Below are 21,861 nucleotides of genomic sequence, written 5' to 3'. Positions count from 1 at the left end.
TCTAAAGATTGTTTTCCAACACTTGTGTGAATTATTTGCTTTATGGACTATGAACTGTTGCTGTGGGAAGGGGTTTGAGGGAGGTAAATAAAATGCCTTCGGATGAGGGAGAAGGAGTCTAATCCAGCCCATTCTCTTCATGTTACCGGTAAGTTGTCTATTTGCAGGGAGCTTTTAACATGGAGAGGCGTTTTATAAAAACAAAAACCATACTTTTTGCACAACCTTTAGTTTGTAGTTTGTACAGCCTGTTTACCACCTACTTCTGCTTCTGCCTAAGAGATACCCAGGAAGTGACAGATCAAAAGCCAAAACGGGACCATGTTCACACATAAAAAAGAAACTTCCTCTTGTAGTCAATTACTCTAGCACAGGCATCCCCAAACTTCGGCCCTCCAGATGTTTTGGACTACAATTCCCATCATCCCAGACCACTGGTCCTGTTAGCTAGGGATCATGGGAGTTGTAGGCCAAAACATCTGGAGGGCCGCAGTTTGGGGATGCCTGCTCTAGCAGTAAATGTTATCTAAGCCACTGTATAGAAGGGGGGGACTACAAGATGGAGTGGGTTAAATAGAGAGAAAAAAACAAATTAAAAGTGTATTTCTCCTCAGGTCATTTTTATTCATTTTGGTTTTCCACGATCATATAAAGTAGGAAACAACAATAATACAACAACAGAATAATCAAGCTTTTTTTTTTGTCAAAGCATATAAAACATATGAAAGCTATAAGCCCCAGCACAAACTTCAGAAGAACAAGGACTGAGTAAAATTTTGCTCAAGAAATGCAAAAAAAGCATAAAATACAAGTGCACAAAAATATTGGAATGCATAAAATAAAAAACTACACATTAGGTAAAGCATTATAAAATATACAGGTTTGCAAAAATTGAAACGGGGGGGGGGTGTTGGGGGGGAAGGGGTATAATGAATACACAGACAGTGTCAATAACACTGGAATACAGGGAAGGGGTGAAATGGCAGTTTTAAACTGAGCTTCCTTTCCCAATTTTACGTCTTCACTTTCTTGGCATCCTTTTTTCCAGAGCTTTCTATGGCAGAGTCTGCTTTTCTTTTTTGTGACTGGAAAAAAGGTGGGAAGGGAGAGAACAAGTCACATTTTTGTCCATATTAACAATGCTTGATGCTAAATGTATATAAAGGTAATGAAATCCAATAGACCATGAAGTTGCCAGTTAAAATAACAACGGATCCTAGATTTCTCTGGATTTCATCCATGTAAGTTCAAAAGCAATCTAACAGAGGCATTGAAAGAAGATTTAGTTTTAAAGAGTCCTAACTTCAGTTTTAAGTCTTAAGTTTGCAAGGTAAGGTACCCAATTTGAGTATTGCACAGCTATTCCCAAAACCAGTAAGAATGGATGGCGTACAAAGGATAAGGTTAAGACTGATAAGGCAAGGAGTGGCTAACTTGGTGCTTTCCAGATTTGTTGAACTGCAAGTCAAATCAGCAAGAATACTGACCATGCTGGCTGATCAGAAACATACACCATGCTGTTTTATTGTTACAGATGCTGCTGCTATGTCATATGTGGTTATGCTTGTTAAGTGGCATTTGCCATTGACTGGGCAATGAAAGATCCATCAAGAATTCAGTTTCTAGGTGTCAGTGGTCTAAGTAGCACTAAGGAAAGTCACATTAAACCACCTGTGCTAGGAAAGGTAAATGTAAAGGATGGCACATGGGGTTGCCCCTGTCATTCTACTTTCCTATTATCCTTGTGGAAACCAGTGCGTTAAGAGAACTGAGGACAAGCCTTCACCAGTACTCTTGTTTCTGACTCTAGTATTTTATATATATATCACAGCTCTATCCAAAACTTTCCCACCTTGGCAGGTACACTGGGCTCAATGGTCTACAACTGCGGCAAGCTTTAAAATAACCAGGAATGCCTCCCCCAACCCCCCCCCACTTGCCTTATTGTCACCAAGTGGAACAGAGGAGGGGAGCTGGAGCAAAATAAGTGGGATAGGAAAGTGGCAAATGCACAGAGCTTTCCTCCCCCCATAAAACACTTCATAGTGAATCACCTAGCAATTAACTACTCCAAGTCAAAGATTCTTGTTTTCTCTAAAAGTTGGTGTCCATTCAACTGGTCGATTGGAACACAAAAAATGGAGCAAGTTAAATGCTATAAATACTTGGGTGTCACCTTTCACTATAACTCAAAATGGGTGACCCATCGCAATAGAACAGTTAATTTAGCAAGATGCTCGGTTGCTCAAATCAAGCGCTTTCACTTTCTTGGTGGGAATCAATTTGTACCTGCAGCAATTGGTGCCTATAAGGCAAAATCCGCCTCCCAGCTTCTATACAGGATCCCCTTATGGATATCCAGCTTTAACAACAAAGTAGGAGTCCAATCATCCTTCTTTCGGCAAATCCTTGGAGTACCAAAATGTGTGCCATACCTGGCTATCTGTGCAGAATTGGGCCAACACCTTCTTGAGACAAGAGGTTGGATCATTACTTTTAAATATTGGCTAAAAATTCATTTTAATACCGATCCAGATAGCCTGATATCCTATCTTCTGAAAGATAGCCACAGCTTTATATGGTTCTCTAATATTTCCAACAAACTTAGGCAACTAGGCCTTTCAGTGGACTCCCTCTTGACATATGAGGACTCATATATCTTTACTCTTATTAAGCAGAGACTGCTTGATATTGAATTCCAGAAACTTCATCCTGCCCAACCTCTAGTATGCTCGCCTGCCTTCTTGGGGCTGCCACCGCACCAAGGATTGATACCTAATTATTTATATGACCTGGTATGTCCTTTTTATCACAGAGTATTTATGTTGGCCCGCCTAAATGCTTTTCCATCCTCTGTGTTAGCCGGAAGACTCAAAGGCATCCCCTACTGGAATAGATTATACCCTTGTGGCCAGAAAGAGGTAGACTCTATGGCTCACATGATCCTGGACTGTCCCCTTTCCAATTTCTTTGACTTTGGCCCCCCTTTATCCTCTACGAGACTTGGAACCCTCCCCAACAAGGAAACAGTGGTCCAGCTCTTGTTGAGGGATGACTTCCCCGAAATTACCAGAATTATGGCCCACTACTTGTCCAGAATATATGTAATTAAAATCAATACATCTAGCCTTCAACAACGATAGCTGTGGATCCCTTGTGTGCCGTTTCCTCCTCCTCCTGCTCTCCATTATTTCTGTATGATGTAGTCACTATTTATACTAATGACCCATATGTGTTGTATGTTTTGTCCCTGTTTTTATATTATATATATATGCCAATAAAGGTTTTGAAATTGAAATTGACACTTCATAGCAGTAGTCAGCAGTTGGTTTTCCCAGAAACTATGAAGAGGAGTGGTGGACCAAGTTTACACAGAAGCCACCAATATGACCTTCATCTATTCCCTTTCTAGCAGAGACCTGAAAGCAAGCTGTGGCCTGATGTCATATCAGCAGGTCTCTTTCTGGCAAAGGAAAAGGAGAAGGAAACCTCTAAGCACGCTGTGCTATGATTAGTTTCTACCTCAGTAATTACAGTACTTTCAAAGTAAGTTATAGTTCATCTACAAAGCCTGAACCTTGAACTTGTAAAGCCTATGACCCACATACTTTAGAGACTGTCTCTTCTCCAAGGTGGGAAACTTGTGGCCCTCCAGATATTCTAGGAAGTGGAACTCCTGTCACTCCAAGTCATCATGGCCGAGGGTCAGGGATGATGGGAACTGCAGTCCAGCAGCATCTTAAGGGCCACAGGTTTCCCAGGCCCAATTCAGTTAACATCTACTCTGTGTAATCTGCCACTAAAATCAAGGACCCTGGAACTGAGGAATTATTCCACCTTGTTTTCATTCCAGAAGGACTATAAAACCTCCTCTCTACTCATCCTTTGGACTTCCTAAAGTGACTTTTCTCACTCATCTGCTGGCTATTTATGTTTTTAAAATCCTATTTATTTTTTAAGACTATTGTTTTATGTAGTTGTTCTCTGCATTATAAGCTACTTTGAATACATGTTGGAAAAGTACAATATAAGTATTTAAAATGTTTGGAGAGGGGTGTTGATGTTTGATTACCGCTGGAGCTTTTGTTCCCCGCTTTTTCTTTTCAGCTCTTTCCTTTTCCTCAATTTCCATATTTTCTTTTTCAATGAGTGATATGAGCGTATTGCAGCGTCTCTGGAGTTCCTGAGAAATAAGATTAATATATATGTATATATATATCAAATTCTGTGACAACCTAGCCAAACATACAGAGACATTAAGCAAGCAAGACATTCAGAGGAGAAGGTGCAGATCACTCATACCTGTCAAAATTTTAAAATGATACCCACAAAGTCCTTTGAAAATGTGTTTCATGTTAGCAAAACAAATTGTTGATTGTAGCTTTAGGGTGCAGTACAGAGTAATTAAAATCAATGGGTATTTAATGATTAAATTCAATAGGTTGTTAACTTTTTCTCTAATTATGTCCTATGAGATTCTACAGCAACTTAGAAAGAGAAGTATTATAAGGGCTTTACAACTTACAAAGAGACAATACAAATTGCCACAGCTACTAATTTCAGCAACTCTTCTAGAGTTTTGCACTTTAGACTTGCCGAGCTGGCTCATCTAAAACAAACTTCAATAAAAGCATGACTAACACCTAAATGCACATGAAAATGTGCAAAATGTTTTCAAAAAGTGCATGCATGCAAACACACACAAAGAAAATTCCGTTATTATTCATTTTATGGCAGCCTTTTTACCTTTTCATTCAGTTTCATATAAAACACAGTATCTCTTAAAATAATTAATATAAAATAACTCAGAAACCTTCTGAAAGAGCACTTCAAATCAGCAAGCAACACTTAATTTATATCCAATTTCAAGATACTGCTAAAATAAATTGAGATTATGTTTTAAAAAATGGGTTGATTCCACTGCCAGTGTGGTATAGTTCTTAAATCTGGAGACCCAGATTAAAATCAATCAGTCATTAAGTTCACTGAGTGGCCATGGTCCAGTCACTCTCTCTCAACCTAACCCACCTCACAGGGCCATTGCAAGGAAAACAATGGTGATGGTAGCAAGCTCCTTGAAGCAAAAGCATATACATGTAATAAGGAAATAAGTTTTAAAAACAATTAAGAGTACAACTGCTGTACACTACACCTGGGATCGTTTTGGGATGAAGCACGTTTATAGAAATTTAAATTATGTATAAATAAAATTTTCAGCCTGTTTTGGAGTACAGTACGAACACACAATATGTACATTTAACTTGCATGATCTCAACCATGTGTAGTAGAAGGCAGGCTGGTTGTTAAATTCAAGCAAGCCGGAGAGCTTAAAAGCTATTTACATGCTGGGTCTGCCTGCATTATCCGGCGTATAAAGAGCTCTTAGGCTCTCTGAGAAACATCTTGTAGGGCCATCAGTTCCCACGAGAGCATTCCTAGCCTCCAAAGTCAAGCAGGCCATGCCCAACAAGCAATGCAGAGTGCAATGAATCATCCCTAGCTAACAGGAGCAGTGGTCAGGGATGATGGGAACTGTAGTCCAACAACAGCTGGAGACCCAAGTTTGAGAAACATCGCCCTAAGCTCCAGGTGGTTAAGATACGTTAAGTGAAGATATCCTGAGTCTTACAATGTATAATGGATTATCACCAATAACATCAATCAACCAAAGAATATAATTTCCTATCGTATGTTAGGCCCATTAGGTTCACTGTTGTCTTTGACGGGCATGAGTTCTATGAGGTCTCTCTAGCAGAGGTCTTTTCCACTGCCTGCTACATGATCCTTTTCAAAAGTGATTGCCAAGGATTGACCCCAAGACCTATGGCATGCAAAACACATGCTCCAACTTTCCTCATTGTAACCCACAGAAAAGTTTTCAACTGCTTTTCTCTTCAACCTCTATAAGAAATGTCATTTGTAGGAAAAAAGGGAAAAGCAGGTAACCTAATGATCCCTTGAAGTCAGTCATTTTCAGCTCAGTCTCTGACCCCAGTGCTGTGGGTATAAAAGTCACACCGTTATCTATGCAGCTGTCTCATACAAAGGAGTTTTCTTAAAAGCCTCTATTTCAGGCAGAGGACAGAGAGGCTGTTCTCAGTTATTTTTGGCATCTTCTGAGTTTAAGAGCTGCACGTCCGCATCTTCTTTGCACTGAAGCAAACCAGAAACTGGGCCCTGCATGTACAAGCTATAGGATTCACTGGCTTCTTACATCTTTTCTTAGGAGGAAAGACCTCCTATTAGGAGTTGCTCTGTAACAATATAAAACTTTCTGGAATATCAAGCACTTCACATTGCCTCAAAAATTACCCACTGTTCTAAGCAAGAAACTCATTTTCAGTTGTATATTTCATACACGTAGAACAATCCCAACTGTCAAGGGGCGATGAGAGGAAGAACAGGATCAATTAGAGGCATGGGCACTTTCTCCAGTGAAACCAACATCCCAACAAAATCCCACTAATGTAATCTGTGAAATAAGGCATTAAAAAAACACCTAAAAGATTGTATTCTTTAAAATGCGACTAAAATTTGGGATACATGAGAAATGAAAACACATTGCTTATATTGTAAATGTCACATGAAGTTCACATTACAAACCTTTTTTTTTTAGATATGGTTATAAATGGTTGTAGTAAACTAAAACCTACTCAGAGCATACCAAATGAAATGAATCATGGTCATTAACTTCAATGAGTCTACTGAGTAGGATTAAGATAAAAAACCATCCATGGGGATGTAGCTAGCAGTATGCTTCCTGCATCATTTGAGGGTTTCACTTGATGACAAGACTCTTTTTCTGATTCTATGATTTCTCTGGACAACAAACGTTCTTCCATTGAAGTGATGTCTGCAGTTTAGAGCACAGAATCTTTCTTTTCTCTCTCTCAATAAAGCCACAACACTAATTTGCACCAAGGGTGTGTGTCAGATATGTAGGGAAAGCAGCGGGGGTGGTGGTGCAGAGCAGAAAAGTGGTCAGCAGAGAAAGGGTTATGAAACTCCTGTCAGTGGGAAAGACTTTGGCAAAAGCTGCTGAATCTTGGCTTAGCTTTTCTCACAGGACAGCTGTGAAGATACAGAGATTACAAATAGTAATCATTTGCTTTTGACTTACATAAGGATCAGAAGTGAAAGAGCAAGATTGACCAAAAACACAACCACCTCAAAACAACAAAGGGATGAAGGGGAAAGGAGAGACTAGGCAACTTATCTGCACTTACTGCCTTTAGACTTTTCTCCCGCTGAACACCAAGAGTATTGATACAAAAATCAGTTACAGCTGTTTCTTTTTGCCTCCCACAAATCTGTACCTGTGTGTTTGATTTTGACATAAGACGACATGGGAAGTACAAGCAGGAGCACCTTTGTTCTTCCTCAGAAAAACCAGAGTAAGAAGAAATTTGGTCTCCCCAATAGCTTAGAGCTGTTTTATCTTCCCATGTGCTTAACATCATATTGTCAGAACTGTTGCATTCAAAGTTATCAAAAGCAGAGAGGTGATAAGACTTTCTAGAATACTTAAGTTTTAAGCTGACTGTGTGACTGAAACATGCACTAGATTTTTTTGGGGGGGGTGCATGCATGATGGAAGCATTCTGAACTTGCATCAGAGACATGCATGAAATCATTTTATTCTGTGTAGGCTGGAATGTGAGAGTAAACACAGACAACACAATTTCTTTAAAATGTTGTGGTTTTCAGGTGCTCTTTCTCTTCCTTACTGGTATACCAACATATACACTGTTTGCGACAATGGATACATTATGTATGGCCAGGGAGAATTCGTGATTTACTGAAGATTACCAATGTCACTGATACCACCACAGCAATTTATGTAACAAAATCATCAATAATATCTGCTGGTGCTTCCAGAAAGCCTAACGCTCTGCCTCAGGAAAAGAATTTATGAGGAGCACTGAATAGGACACCAACTCCCAAATGTGCTGAAGTGCAGGGCTTAAGGACAGATATTTCATTCCAGTGCCAACCACAGTCTCCGTTTCCGAAGGCACTCTCAATTCAGGAATTTTCACATTTCCTAACTGTTAAAAAGTAAATACAGCACTACTTCTTTTGGTCCTCCTTGTGTGAATTAAACCTATGAAAACCATATTCCCTCCTGCTCAGCACTCCATAGTCAATGGAGTAAGAAGAGGAGGCATCATAACAGGCACAAGGCTTAAAAAAACATTATCATTTAACTTATTAAAAATTTGAACTTCCAGAAAATGCAGAAGTATAAAGTAAACCTCAAAGGAGGAAGTTCTGTTCTCCACTGCCATGGACAAAAGCCAGGGTAGCCAACCTGGTTCCCTTCTGATGTTGTTGAACTACAAACCCCATCATCCCTGACCACTGGCCATGCTGGCTGGAGCTGATGGGAGTTGGAGTACCACCACATTGTCTCTCTCTAAACTAAACCACCAATGAAACAGAAAGACAAAAGAACACTGAATCTTCAAAGGAGAAATCACAGCCCAATGATTCTGCACCAATGGAAAAGGAAGTATACAGAGAACTGTCATATGCCATGCCTTGAAGAGAACAGATATGCGATTCAGTGGTGCGCTTACAATTCCCCTCTCAATCAGTCACAAAGAAGGGCAGTTACGACAGCAGAACATCTAAATGTGAAGTACAAAGTCTGGTGCAGAAAAACTAGAATTTTATAGAAACTATCAAGCAATTTATGGGCTCATACTGTGTAAGCCATATGCTTGCATGAAAATAAGAAACAAAGAAGAATTTATATTGGCTTCTGAAGAGAAGTTTCCTGAAGAATTTTTTTCAAATAAATACATAAGAGGGGGAACATGGAAGAAAATCAATGTATTTAGGCAGAACCAGGGAGACATCTAGTGGCCATCAGAAAGTAAAGATGAATTTCTAAGTAAAATACATAGAAGTCTTGGTTTTTAAGTATAAGCATTTTCAAATACCGGTAATTGTAAAAAGATTCTAAATTTTCTACCTAGCAATCCTTTACAAAAAGAAAATTCTAGGAAGAACCTCCATTGTGATATGATATCATGGGTTAGTGAGGTGTGACAGACTAGGACGGGGACAGGGCAGGACCTCTGGTTACATTCCCTACACAGCCATGAAGATTACTAGATGGCCTTAGGCCAATCACGTATAAAATCAGCCTAACCTACCTGACAGGGTGCCTGTGGAAATAAAAAGTAGGAAATATATGCTGTCTTGAGCTCACTGGAGGGAAATTGGGATATAAATGTTATAAGAAAACAAAAACATACCGTATTTTGATTGGATAAAGAAGGTATGAACTTTAAGCCAGACATTTCTGACAAGTAAGAGATAAGACAACATTTTGAAAAAACCTACAAACCCAACGTTATCAGAGACCAGAACACATGGCTGAAAAACCATGCCCTGAAATGCAGTCTGTAAATCAGGTTAAAAATAAAATATATATTTTTAAAGTCCTTTTGCATCAGGCAAATGGTCACGCAAGTCGAGCATCCAGTATTCCCAGCAGCTAATTGGATGTCCACAAGCAAACTAACAGTCCTCTCCTGCTGCTGTTCCCCAGAAATTAGTCATTATGACTAGTAGCCACTGATGATCACAGCTTCCATTAATTTATTTACTGCCCTTTTACCATCTAAGCTAGTGGTCAGCTTCACATCATGTGGCAGTGAAATCCATGCTTTAACTACGCAGCATGTGATTCTATCTCCCTGTCCTGAATCTCCAGCCAATCAGTTTCATCAATGATCCCAATTTTTTGGGGGGGACGGCATTTCTTTATCCACATTCTGCATAATTTTGTATACCTCTTCCATAACCTCCTCGTGATCTTTCTGCAAAACCCAAAAGTTGCAACTCATAGGGAAGATGTTCCAGCCTCTTAACCATTCTGGTTGCCCTTTCTGCATGTTGATGATGTTGTTGTTGTTCTTTTTACATTCTACAAGATTTGAGCTGTGACCATGAGAATTGCATCCCATCATGATCAGGCTTGGAATTTCAAGTGGAAGAATAGTGACAGGCAGGACTGACAACTCCAACTGAAGTGGTATGTACCATGCATAGGAACTACTTGTCCGCAGAACATGCTAAAAGGTATACTGCCTGCCAGTCATAGGTGCTCAGGCACTACTAACCCTTTGGACATATTTGATCCTAAGCATTCTCAAAGTAACCCTTCCTGGAAGACTTTAGCCAATTAAACAGCATTGAAACCATCAATTTTCACACTGCTTCTCCAACTTTAAACCACCAAAACATTGGCCTTTTAAACTGTGGGGGGAGGGTTGTTTATTACTATGTTCTATATTTTTGTAATTTTATATATTGTAAATCATCTTGAGATCCTTGGATGAGGGCAGTATAGATTTTTTTTTAGTAATAATAATAATAATTTAAAAGATATTCCTGAACATTAGAGAAATCGTCCATGCAATAACAAAAGTGGACAAAAAACTCAGCTTAGGCTAAATGAAATGACTCTTGGGTGCAAAAAAAAGAAATTCTGCTCTTAATGAAGTGGCATATCTTTCCCTCAAGGCTTTAATTAATTACCACGAGAACAGTTGCTAAATTGCTACTGTGAAAAGTATGTCATCCTTGAAACAACTCTACCATACAGTCTCCCTTCAAAAAACAAAAACATTACAGGATCAACCACACATAACAGATGTTAGTTGCGCAGAACTGCATGCTTTTGGGAAGTACTCAAATTATAATAGCAAACCACAGAACTGCATCAGACACCAATTTTAAATTAGCACGTCTATTAACTAACTTTTTAGAGCATACCCTCCTACCATCCCAACTTCATGTTTTGCTATAAACTATTGGCTTTAAGGTCTATCTTCCTATTTTATGGTTTGTCAGTTTTTCTGGGAAGAATCATTCTATGCACCAGCTGATCCTGGAAAATGAGAGTAATTTTGTTTACTTACTGTTAGAGAGTGAATGTACAATTGTACCACCAAAATCGGTCTTTAAACTAGACACTGTATCTGTGACTAATATTGGGATCAGGACAAACTTCCAGATGGCAGCTTCTCCAGATATGGTAGTGCCAGAAGAGAAAGCAGCCAAGTGGTACTTCCTGTTCATGTGGGCTTGGTTTTATATTGTCTTCACATTACCACTGCTGCTGAATCTGTAGTGCACCTACTTGTCCATTTGTGTAGCCACACACACCCCATAAGACTTTGGGTGTCGCAGTACTTGCCAGCATCTTGACTGGACAGGGCTCTTAGGCTAGGGACATGCAAGAACTCTAAGACTAGGGTCACTAGTTCTCATACATATTTGCCCTACTCATTCTGGTGCTCTTGTAGAGTGGTATAATATACATATAGACCAGGGATGCAGAGTTTGGTATCCTCCAGATGTTGTTGGACCACACCTCCCATCAGTCATGATCATTAGGTCATGCTGTGGGGGTCTGGTTGGAATTGAGTCCATCAACATCTGGAAGGGCTCAGGTTCCCCATGACATAATGATTGATTTAATATCTCTACATTGCTTTGTGATAAAAGTTAACAAATTCAAAACATAAATCAGTTCCCCCTTTGGGGGGAAAAACCCATGCAAAAACTAAGCTCATGTAAATCAACACTATCTACCTACCATTGCTGTCCTAGATTTGATAAACCAGTCAAATCTAAATTGGGGTGCATTGCGTACACACTGTCTCAGTTCTTCATACACATTTTCTTTATCAAATCCCATTTTATGCAACATGCATATCAAGAATCTATCTTCTTCTTCTGTGTAGTTTTTGCCTTTGTTTGTTCCATACTGTATACGCAACTGATGAAAAGGTGCTTTGTATCTTGCAATCTAAAGGGAAAAGAGATTTTTTACTAGCAATGTGCATATGAATATTATTCAATGGCCATTTATGCTATTTTAGCTGCAGTGGGATTATACTAAAATCAGCAGCCATTAAATCAGCCCCTAATCAAGACTTTATTCAGCCAGTTGTAAGACTAAAATTGTTACAGCTGGTATAACAATCCTAATGTGTTTATACTGGGAATTTCAATCCATATGGCTTAATAAAGTTAAACTACTTATCATAGAAAATAATAACTTTGTTCACCACTGAATTAGTGTAAGCTTTGTACTGAAAAATTAGAAAAACTTTATCAGTGGGGAACATAACCATATGCTGGTTTCTTAGGGGGAAAATTAATCAGAAGAAATAAAAATTTGTGGAAAAATTACTTTGACATCCAGGGCTTTTTTGATGCTAATTCGCCTCTGTATTCTGGCCTCCCCTCGTTCAATCTGAGCCATGATCCTCTCAATGTCCTGTAGTTCATTGCAACGTTCCCAAAAAACAGCTGAAAATTTCAAGCATTAAAAAAACACCTTAAATGCTTTGTATTAAAATAACATTAATAACTACTTTTTCAAATAATATTTATTCATTTTATAAGAATAAAAATACAGAATATGAAAATACACAAAAAAGAAAATAAAACACAAAAAATTAAACACAAAAATACAATAAAGAAACAGAAAAAAGATATTCATATTTTGATTCTTATATCTTAACATTTGTGACTTCCTCGTGTTCCCCCTTACTGTTTCCTTGTAAATCATCTTTAGTAATTTATATATCATAATTCCAATCATCTTATATCTTCTTAACATTCATTTCACTTATTCTTAATTAACACTTATACCTAAATCCTAAAATACTTAACATATTTGTCCTCTACAACCTCTATGTACTTCCAAATCTAAATCATACGCTTCCAATATTACAATTCTTTTTTATATAAACTTTAAATTTCTTCCAATTTTCTTCCACCGACTCTTCTCCCTGATCACGTAGTCTCCCGGTCAGCTCAGCCAGTTCCATGAATTCAATCATCTTCATTTGCCACATTATTAACTACTTTTATATAATTAAAGCTTTTTCCCAATATTGCCTAACACAGTTTAAACAAGGTATATTATCATATCTATATTTGGGGGGGGATTTAAATCTTACAATGTAGTAAGTTGGACTTCATACAGAAAGTCTTGTTCCACAAAGGCTCTAAGACCCTTAAGAAATTTGCAACAGAAAGCAAATGCATAATCTGAATCTCCTACAAGAAGGAACTCCAGATGCTTGCTCCAGAAAAGGCCCACTGAAAACAACCAATGCTACATATAGAGCTAACTGAGTTGTTTCACAGGAAATAACCGGGGAGGGGGGGGGGAATTGAGCAGAAAACAGACAGAAGCAAACTGCGCCTTAGGAGTCCCCACCTCACTCTCAATCAAAGCCTCCGATTACAACTTTTCATTAAACATGAGCATGCAAATATACTATAAGCTCTGGCACAGGATGGCTATCATGTCATAAAATAAGAGAATTGTAGAGCTAGAAGGGAACCAAAGGGTCATCTAGTCCGAAGCAGACAAAGATGTACAGGTAAAGGTAAAGGGACCCCTGACCATTAGGTCCAATCTGGGGTTGCGGTGCTCATCTCACGTTATTGGCCGAGGGAGCCGGCGTACAGCTTCCAGGTCATGTGGCCAGCATGACAAAGCCGATTCTGGCGAATCAGAGCAGCACACGGAAACGCCGTTTACCCTTCCCGCTGTAGCGGTACCTATTTATCTACTTGCACTTTGACGTGCTTTCGAACTGCTAGGTTGGCAGATGTACAGATACAGGTTCAAATTCCTACTCAGCCATGACACTCACTGGGTGACCTTGGAGCAGTTTGCTTCCTTTCTTTTTTTCCAGTGCTATACCTCAGTGCAACAGGCAGTCAGTCAGCATGTGGTTTTATGTGCGTGTTTGTAGGGAGGCAGGAGCAATTTCTAGTGTTTTCCAATAAATGGCTGAAACTATTTAAAAACACACCTCACCCCTGAAAAGGTACGGCTGAGGCTGCAAAACACAATTATGTCTGCATACATTAGAACTGCATTTTGGGTTCTTCCAAATTCCTATCACTCAACAAAATCATTATCAGCATTATATTGCTGTCAAGAGAAGGGAAGAATAAATCCAGCCGCTCCGCCCCTGTTTTGCCATCCACAGCGGTGGCAAATGAAGCATGTCACGATCTAAAAAACAGTGCAGAATAGTAATGGCTAAAGGGTTACAGAGTAGCATTCTCAGCATAATCCCTCTGCAGATTTTAAATCTCTCCATGCGGGACCATGCATTCTTTCTACACTACACATTCTTCAAAATTACCAACCCCTGTAGAACTACAAAAGTAACCCAACAAATTTAACCATTTCGGAAATATTTTTTAATTATCCAAGGTATATTTGACAAACCTGAATATTCAATAACTTCTTCAGGTGACTTTCCTTCCACTTCACGGGCAATATTATCTATATCATCTCGTCCGTACTTTTCATTAGCTTTAATAAACTGGTTGAAGTCTCTTTTGTTCCAGTTTGTAAAACCCTGTTAAGCAAGAAGTTGCCATTAGGTGAAGGAGGAAATGTTTTGCTAGATCTTGCATCTTAGAAGGATACAGTTGGATTTGCTCGTTAATGCTTCGGTACAATGTCACATAATAATTACAGGGGTTAATGATCTTGCAGGATTTCCATAAACATCTATTATCCAGGGTTTATTACTCAGTCATAAAAAGTTGAACGAGTTATTTTTGCACACAGCTCCCCATGCATCAGGGAGAGAAGCTTTTTATTCACGCTTGTAAATGGCATTTCTTCGAAGAAACAAAGTTCAATTCAAATCTTAATGGATTTTCACTTATATCACACTTGAGCAAGCACAAGTAACAAATAAAATTGCAAGAGTATGAGGGCACTTGTCCAGATGTCACTGGCAATCTCCTGGGCATCCTGGAACTAAATGCAATAACATTCTGTTTTGAATACTTACAAAGCAAATGGTGAATGAAATGAACACCTGGATAGGAAGAAAATAGAGCCAAAACACCTATTTCCCTACACCTCCTCTATCAATACATTTGCAAGAACTTCTTGTAGCAATTGCAAAACAAAACAAAATACCCCAAAGCTAACATTGTATATTAAGTCAAAACTTTAAAATTCCTCAGGTTCTTAAGCCACTAGAAGCTGATTTATAAGTTACAAGAATAATGGCAACTTTTTAAAAAGAACTTCATGGAGTTTCTAGTAAAAAATATATTCATGGAGAAGTAAAGCTTCCAAATTTCATCTTTATCATTTTTACTCCTAGATTCCATAGATAACGAATGTCGGACTAACTGCAGACATGACACATAATTCACATGGTTGTAACAAACCAACTGTAAATTGTTTCTGACATTGTGCATACGAGAGAGCAAACTGTTCTATACAACAGATTGGATCCAAAGCTTCCTTTGCTCCAACAGACAGCCTTCCCCTGGTGGGGGGGAAAACTTCTTATGTCAACAAAAGCAGTTCTTCCATCAAATAAAATCTATTTTCATCAAAGGAAAGGAACGTTTGTATCCACCACAATTTAACAAGAAGGAATGCTTGAAAAGAAAACCAATGGCAATGAGAGGCTCCATATCTACATTTGGTTTTGCTGGTTTAATTCTAATTGCTTTTGGGTGAATAAGAAGTGAAATGCATATCTGTATTTCAAATATTAACAGAAACCCAGCAGCTCTTCTTTTTATACTCTATCCTTCATACGTGACAAAAAGAGGAGGAATGCTTTCAAACAGTGAAGGAGTAGATAGACTCATATGGTTTTGACTTGATCAAAGGTATTACAGAGAAATATGAAAAACTCCAGGTACTTTGGTAAAGCTCTACTTCCAGAGAGCAATACTAGCATTAAAGATTTTTAAACTGCCTACACAGAAGCTAAGAGCGATATGGCTGATATTATTGTACTTTCAAGAGATTCACTTCAATCAACACAAGGCAATTTAAATTTTCAAAGGACAATTACTAAAATAACCATTTAAGAACACCACTCAAGAATGTGACTACTTACATGCAGAAAAGTATCAGAGAATGTGAGCAAACCCTCCACTTCCTTCCTTATAATATTTAAAAAGTCAAGTGAGCTAAAAATGATCTTCAGAGTAACTCAAAAATAATTATGTAAGTGTCAACAAGACAAGTTAAATGCATAAAGTAAATCTAAGTTTTTAAAGCTGAAGTGGACAGATAAAGAATGCCTGATTTGAGAGTGCCAGAACCTATCCACTGTACTGTACACAACTGTGCTATTCAAAGGAAAATTAATAACGTAATCATTGCAAGAAGAAAACCATTCACTCCAAGAGAAACAATGTGATCTTTCCAAAGGAACTGTTGAAGGATTTGTGATTCAACTTGACTATTGCCGATTTCAGCTGCTCTCTTCTCTGAACTCTCGTCCACCTGCACCTTTTTGTGGAGAGAAATCACCTCACAAACCAGCGACAGCTTAGCAGCTGCCATTTTAAAAATAGAAGAGCCTAACCAACTTTGTCAGTTTCTACACACACACACACTCCAAAACAGAGGCACTGTAATTAAATCCCTTCAAATTAATATAACTACCATATGAGAGAATTTGTAAGCTCAGATGGCGGTATCTGCAGTTTTTCATAGGAAAACTACAGTTATCACTGCTTGCATTTACTGCACATGGCTGTTATCAACCTTTTTTCATCCCAATCTAGCATGTCACACAGTAAGCACACAAGCTTATAAATGTTGTTCTTTGTTTAAAGGTTCTTCTTTTGTTAAAGAAAAGAAATTTAAAAGCCATTTACCTGGGTAAGAAGTTTTTCTTTCTCTTCAGTTTCTTCAGAAGTAAGAGGAGCTGACTCATCAATCTTCCGCTGTTCCTCTTTCTGTACCTGAGCTGCATTTGGGAGGTCAGGGTTCCTGGGGACCTGAAATCAGTGGTGGAATGAATGTATAGTAAAAGAGCAATGATATTAAAGGTTCTGTATATAGTCCTATCCATCTCCCTTTACTGCCTTTTTGAGAAACACTAGTCGGGTGGGATTGATGCGCTTCTCATCTACTGAGTATTTGTTAGAGAAGGAAATATTTCCCTAGCATGTGGCCGCTGGTGGAGAAACATATTTTTACTTGTGTTTACAGTCCTCAGAAAGTTCTTCAGGCAAGGTGAATGTAGCATATCATAACTCATCCATCTACATGTGTCCTTTTATAGCTTGCAGGCTCTTGTCCATGGAAATGTAATGATAACTGCGACTAGCAAGTAACCACTGCACCTCAAGAGGATTTTCTTTAAGGCTTCCAGTGTTCCCGGATACGACAAACAAGAAAGAGAAGGGGGGGAGGAAATGTGTGTGTATTACTCCAGCGATTAAACAGTGAAGCAGACATTAATTCCTACAGTTAGGGTAAAATGGAATGAACACAAGTTGCAATTATCTGATATCAAAATAATGTTTAAATGTGTTTTTAGTGCTCTTTATTTCTTTTAATATTTCTAACTTTTCCCCAACTACAGTGATTATTAGAACCCCAAGGCCTTTTCGGCAAGCACCCACCTTTTCCACACCTGGCATCATTTATGATCACTATCACTGAAACTGATCTCATGCAACTGGACCTGTCAGTGCTCTGGACACCTCAGCTGAAACTGTATCAACAGTGATATCAAGTTCAGAGTGAAAGTGAACAACTTTACCATTGGAGTGCATAGAAAATTTGTCACAGCAAGATTCTGATGCTCCATTGCCCATAACCTTTGGGGCATATCTCAACAGTTCATTAACCACTTGGAAAAGCTCTCCTGGGCAGCTACCTGAGCATGTGAAGATGGTGGAAAAATAAGCCTACTTTGTGCCTACCATGTGGCAGCGATGGCAGCAATCATGTGCTCAGTGGTATTCTCTGTGAGATTTGTGGCACTCGCACCCCGGCTGTTACCTGTTCTGCTTCCTCGCCTGTAACTCTCCTGAAAACAGGGGCAGGGGGAGTAGTACAGGTTCCTTGTCACAAAAAAAGGGCATATAGGACTGTGTCTCCTCACCATTCCAAACTGAAAAAGAGCCTTGACAAGAGCACCAGCCATGTCAACTGGAAAATACCCCAGAGCATTCAGTCACCTTTTGGATTCCTTAAGTCTCCATGGGCAAACCATCTCATTAAGTCCCCCCACCTTGTGGGAATGGCCTGGCATGGGCAGGGGGGTGGGGGAGAAAGAACTGCCACTGTCAAGCCAAGCATTGCCAGGAAATAACTCATGCATGGCAATGGAAACACTAAAACACTCCCTACTCCCTACTCCACACTATAGCAAGAAGCATATCAAGGACCTATCCTGCCACATGCATTTGAGCTGTGATGTACTGAGACAAGCCCATGACATTGATTTACAAAATGATATTTCACTGATTTCAGCACATATATAATCTTGGCTTAATATAGAGCATGTTAGAGGCAAATTGTTACCATTGTAAAACCATTTTTAGAGGGCATGGAAGTAATTTTGCCTGTGACTATATAAATTAGCTACTGAATATTTCCATTTAAGCATGTCAGTCACAAAAGCAAAGTTTAGAAACATAGAATTAAATAGCTCTGATTTTATTCTTTGAAGATGAAAGACCATACCAACATATTGCTCTTTTCCAAGCACAATATTATTATTCATACAATCTATCTATTCTATGGTTGAATTTTTTTTTGACAATGTGCCAAAAATGCAAACATTTACCGGTAAAAGGACAAATTTGGAAGGCTTATTTGGAAACAATGCATATAAGTTGTAGGGGCAGAGCTGTCAAGCAAGACCAAAGGTGGCAGACAGTAGAACCACTACTGTGGAGGCCCAACCTGACAAAATAGCACTTGGAGCCCAACAGCAGTAATCCCAGAAGGGTGTAGTGAAGGTAGCTGGGGGACATCACTGTCACCACAAAATATTCACACAGCCTTATTGGCAGCACTCCTGCTGAGGCAAGTTCAGGGCACCAGAATGTCTGCTGTCCCTATGCCTTTGTGGGTTAGGATCAAGCTTTCTAATGTTTTTGTTTAATTTTAAAGTCAAGCAGCTGCAGGAAGCCAAAACTGAGATCAGAAGCTTACATAGGGAGGAGACTGCTCCTCCTTTTCCTTGTTAAAATCACTTTTGATTGTGTTTGCTCTCACTCCACTTCACCCTTGAGCACACAACGTAATTTATAATGTCCCCCATTTACAGACGAGCATGTCATCTAATCATTTTCAAAATGTGGATATATGGAAATCCATATTCCTGCCTCATATTAGGGAAGGGAAGGGAAACAGATCCTTACCTTGTAGCCTATGGTCTTGCGATAATAAAGAATCTCTTTTTCAAGGAGTTCAAACAACCGTGGGGGAAAGAACTGGAAATCTTGAATATTTGGCTGTTTCGGAGGTCGTGGAGCCTTTGAAATTAAACATATATACCATTAATGCTACATGTTTGTCTTCAGACATGTTGCAACATGTTTTTATATTTAAAAGGTTATTAAAGACTGAGGTTGGGAGGTAGGTGTAACTAGTATGAACTACCAAACTGTACTCTCACCTTTGGGATTTTTGGTTCACTAACTCGAAGTGCTTCTCTGAAATAGGCATCCACAGCATAGTTGGCTTTGCGTTCTCGTTTTGGAGGCTCTATCCATTCCATCATGCTCAGCTAGAAAACAAATAAGCTCAAAACTTTAAAAAATACTGAAAGATAATTCTAAGTAGCACATATTTAATTGCTCAATTGGTATTGTTGACAGAGGTGCTTGTTTTAAGACAAGACTAGAATGCAGAAGACTAGTGCATGTTTCAATAGATATTAAACTACCTGCATTGCTATGAATGGTTAAAATAGCAAATCACTTAGTTCAAGAGGGGTTAATTTAGAAAATCATTTCTTTCAGGTTTTATTTTTTAATTTCCGACTCCTCTTTGAAACTTGATCAGTTTTTGAATAAGCAGAAGAAATTAGTTTTGTATGTTTTCATGTTCCTCTTGTAAGCAGATAGTAGACTGGCTAACATTCAAACATGAATTATTATTACCAGTATGCCATCAGCGCAAATACCAAACTTCATTGCCACATCCTAATCTGCACTATTAGTGAATTTTTATATTAAAAAACCTCTCTCACACACAAGCAGAGAGAACAACAGAACATTCCAAACACATGAACTTGAAACCTGGCTCATAAACCTTGCCTCATTAAATGAAGCTGGTAGGACTTATGTTGCCCTGTTGCATGAACTAGAACAGAACTTGAACTCTAGAACAGAGTTCACTTTTCAGCAAGTTTCTTTCACTTCACTTAAGAAAACTATCAGTTGTTCTTTGCTTTAACGGAATCTTCCAATCCAAGGTCTGCACTTATTTGTAGGCTCTTAAAAGAATGTTAGATGTCTACCATGAAATAAATTCCTGCTCTTATAGCTTTATTGTCCCATTTCATACAGTGATAGATTGCTTTCATTCATTTCTTTTCTTCACAGTTACTGTATTATTCCCTCACATTATCGACAGAATCCCATTCTAGTAATTTCTGAACAGAGGCCTCTCAATCTGTCTACACAGCCTTTTAACTTATGTCTTACAGTATTTTTTCCCCTGCACGTGCAACAGTTCTACAATGTTCATGCTGAATACACTTTACATTATTATGGACTCCCTCAAATACTGAGGGAGTTTTCTAATGTGAAACATAGAATTATGTCTTGTTACAGCAAGCTTCATTTGTTTCCTCTGAATGTTCAAATTCCAGGCATCAAAAGAAAGATGTCTTCTCAGGACTCTTTCTTTTTGATAGATATACTCTAAGCCTGGTTAATGCCCCTACAAAGTGCTATAGGTAAAGTGAACCAAAAAGGGGGGAAAGTACATTGAAATCCTACAGCTTCCCTACATAACCTGCTCTGAATATTAGGAGTGTTTGTTGTTAACCTCTTTGAAGTGGAACTTTATTCACTTAACATACAATGCAAACACATTTATACTTATCAGTACAGCAGAAAGGTACCTTTTGTTTTCCTCTATAATCTTCACCTTCAAAATTGTACAAACTCACTTCTGTGTCCATAGTGAAGTTTCGGAGAGAGCTCTCACCCATTTTTTGCAAACGTTCATTCATTTCGGCTGTCTAAAGCAGGCCACCAAAAATAAAATGAAGTTAAACTTTAGAAAAGCCATTTTTCATAAAACTGATGTTTCAACATAAAAACTGATTTGACAAGTTTACTTGAAATGTTAACTCAGACATACTTGATTCTTTTTTCTTAATTCAGAGCAGATGATTATTATAGAGACAGAAGATGGGCAACAATGAAAGTAATGGTAACATACAGCACCATCCAAATCCTCTCACCTTTTTTTCACCTCTTTCTAAAATAGTGGTAATATCTTCATCAGTCAGTTCGCTGTCCTTGGAAGCAAATACATGTGTTGCTCCATGTCGGATCATCTGTAGCATTTCATCTTTTGCCAGTTTATTAGACTGCTGATCGATAAGTCTCCCTGATACAGGAAACAAAGTCACAGTTTTAATGCAAAACTTCTCAGCTTTTTCATACCAGTTATAAAGGGACTCCAGTTAGAACCTGTAGTAAGGCAGAGGGGTAAGAATGAATCCTAATACATGATTTCCAACCCAAAAATGCATAAGTTTTAAAAATAATTTCTACTGGTGCAGGTAATGAGCTATAATAAGCATCACATTAAACTAATGCAATTTTATAGATTCATCAAAGTAACTCTTGAGCATTTTTTCTTACTGCGGAGATGGGGAACCTTTTTGGCTCCATGGGTCAGAAACTTATCAGGATCAGCCTGATTTGACCTGTGGGTGAGGATGCTCACCTGATAAAATCTCTTTTGTCCCCTACAAGCCTGGCCAATCTGAGGTTTAAAAGGGAAACGTGGAGATTTGCAAAGGCTTTAAGACAGACCCTACACTCCCATTTCAG

At 38.6% G+C, this 21,861-nt stretch overlaps 1 protein-coding gene across 1 annotated transcript in view; it reads right to left on the bottom strand.

Moving 5' to 3' along the window:
* Positions 1–259: 259 nt before the first annotated feature.
* The window catches only part of SMARCA1 (SWI/SNF related, matrix associated, actin dependent regulator of chromatin, subfamily a, member 1), a 53,419-nt gene continuing 31,817 nt past the window's right edge, over positions 260–21,861 (bottom strand). Inside the window, exons 15-24 of the mRNA XM_060270546.1 lie at positions 21,264–21,412; positions 20,919–21,038; positions 19,464–19,574; positions 19,207–19,320; positions 16,702–16,824; positions 14,282–14,414; positions 12,215–12,333; positions 11,615–11,827; positions 4,073–4,183; positions 260–1,085 (exon numbers count right to left, since the gene is read on the bottom strand). Coding sequence (XP_060126529.1) covers positions 1,014–1,085; positions 4,073–4,183; positions 11,615–11,827; positions 12,215–12,333; positions 14,282–14,414; positions 16,702–16,824; positions 19,207–19,320; positions 19,464–19,574; positions 20,919–21,038; positions 21,264–21,412 — 1,265 coding nt within the window. The 3' untranslated portion in view covers positions 260–1,013. The remainder of the gene's footprint in view (positions 1,086–4,072; positions 4,184–11,614; positions 11,828–12,214; positions 12,334–14,281; positions 14,415–16,701; positions 16,825–19,206; positions 19,321–19,463; positions 19,575–20,918; positions 21,039–21,263; positions 21,413–21,861) is intronic.

The sequence above is a fragment of the Zootoca vivipara genome, chromosome Z, assembly GCF_963506605.1.
Source record: "Zootoca vivipara chromosome Z, rZooViv1.1, whole genome shotgun sequence".
In the NCBI taxonomy this organism is placed as follows: domain Eukaryota; kingdom Metazoa; phylum Chordata; class Lepidosauria; order Squamata; family Lacertidae; genus Zootoca; species Zootoca vivipara.
This window is presented reverse-complemented; position numbering and strand designations above follow the sequence as displayed.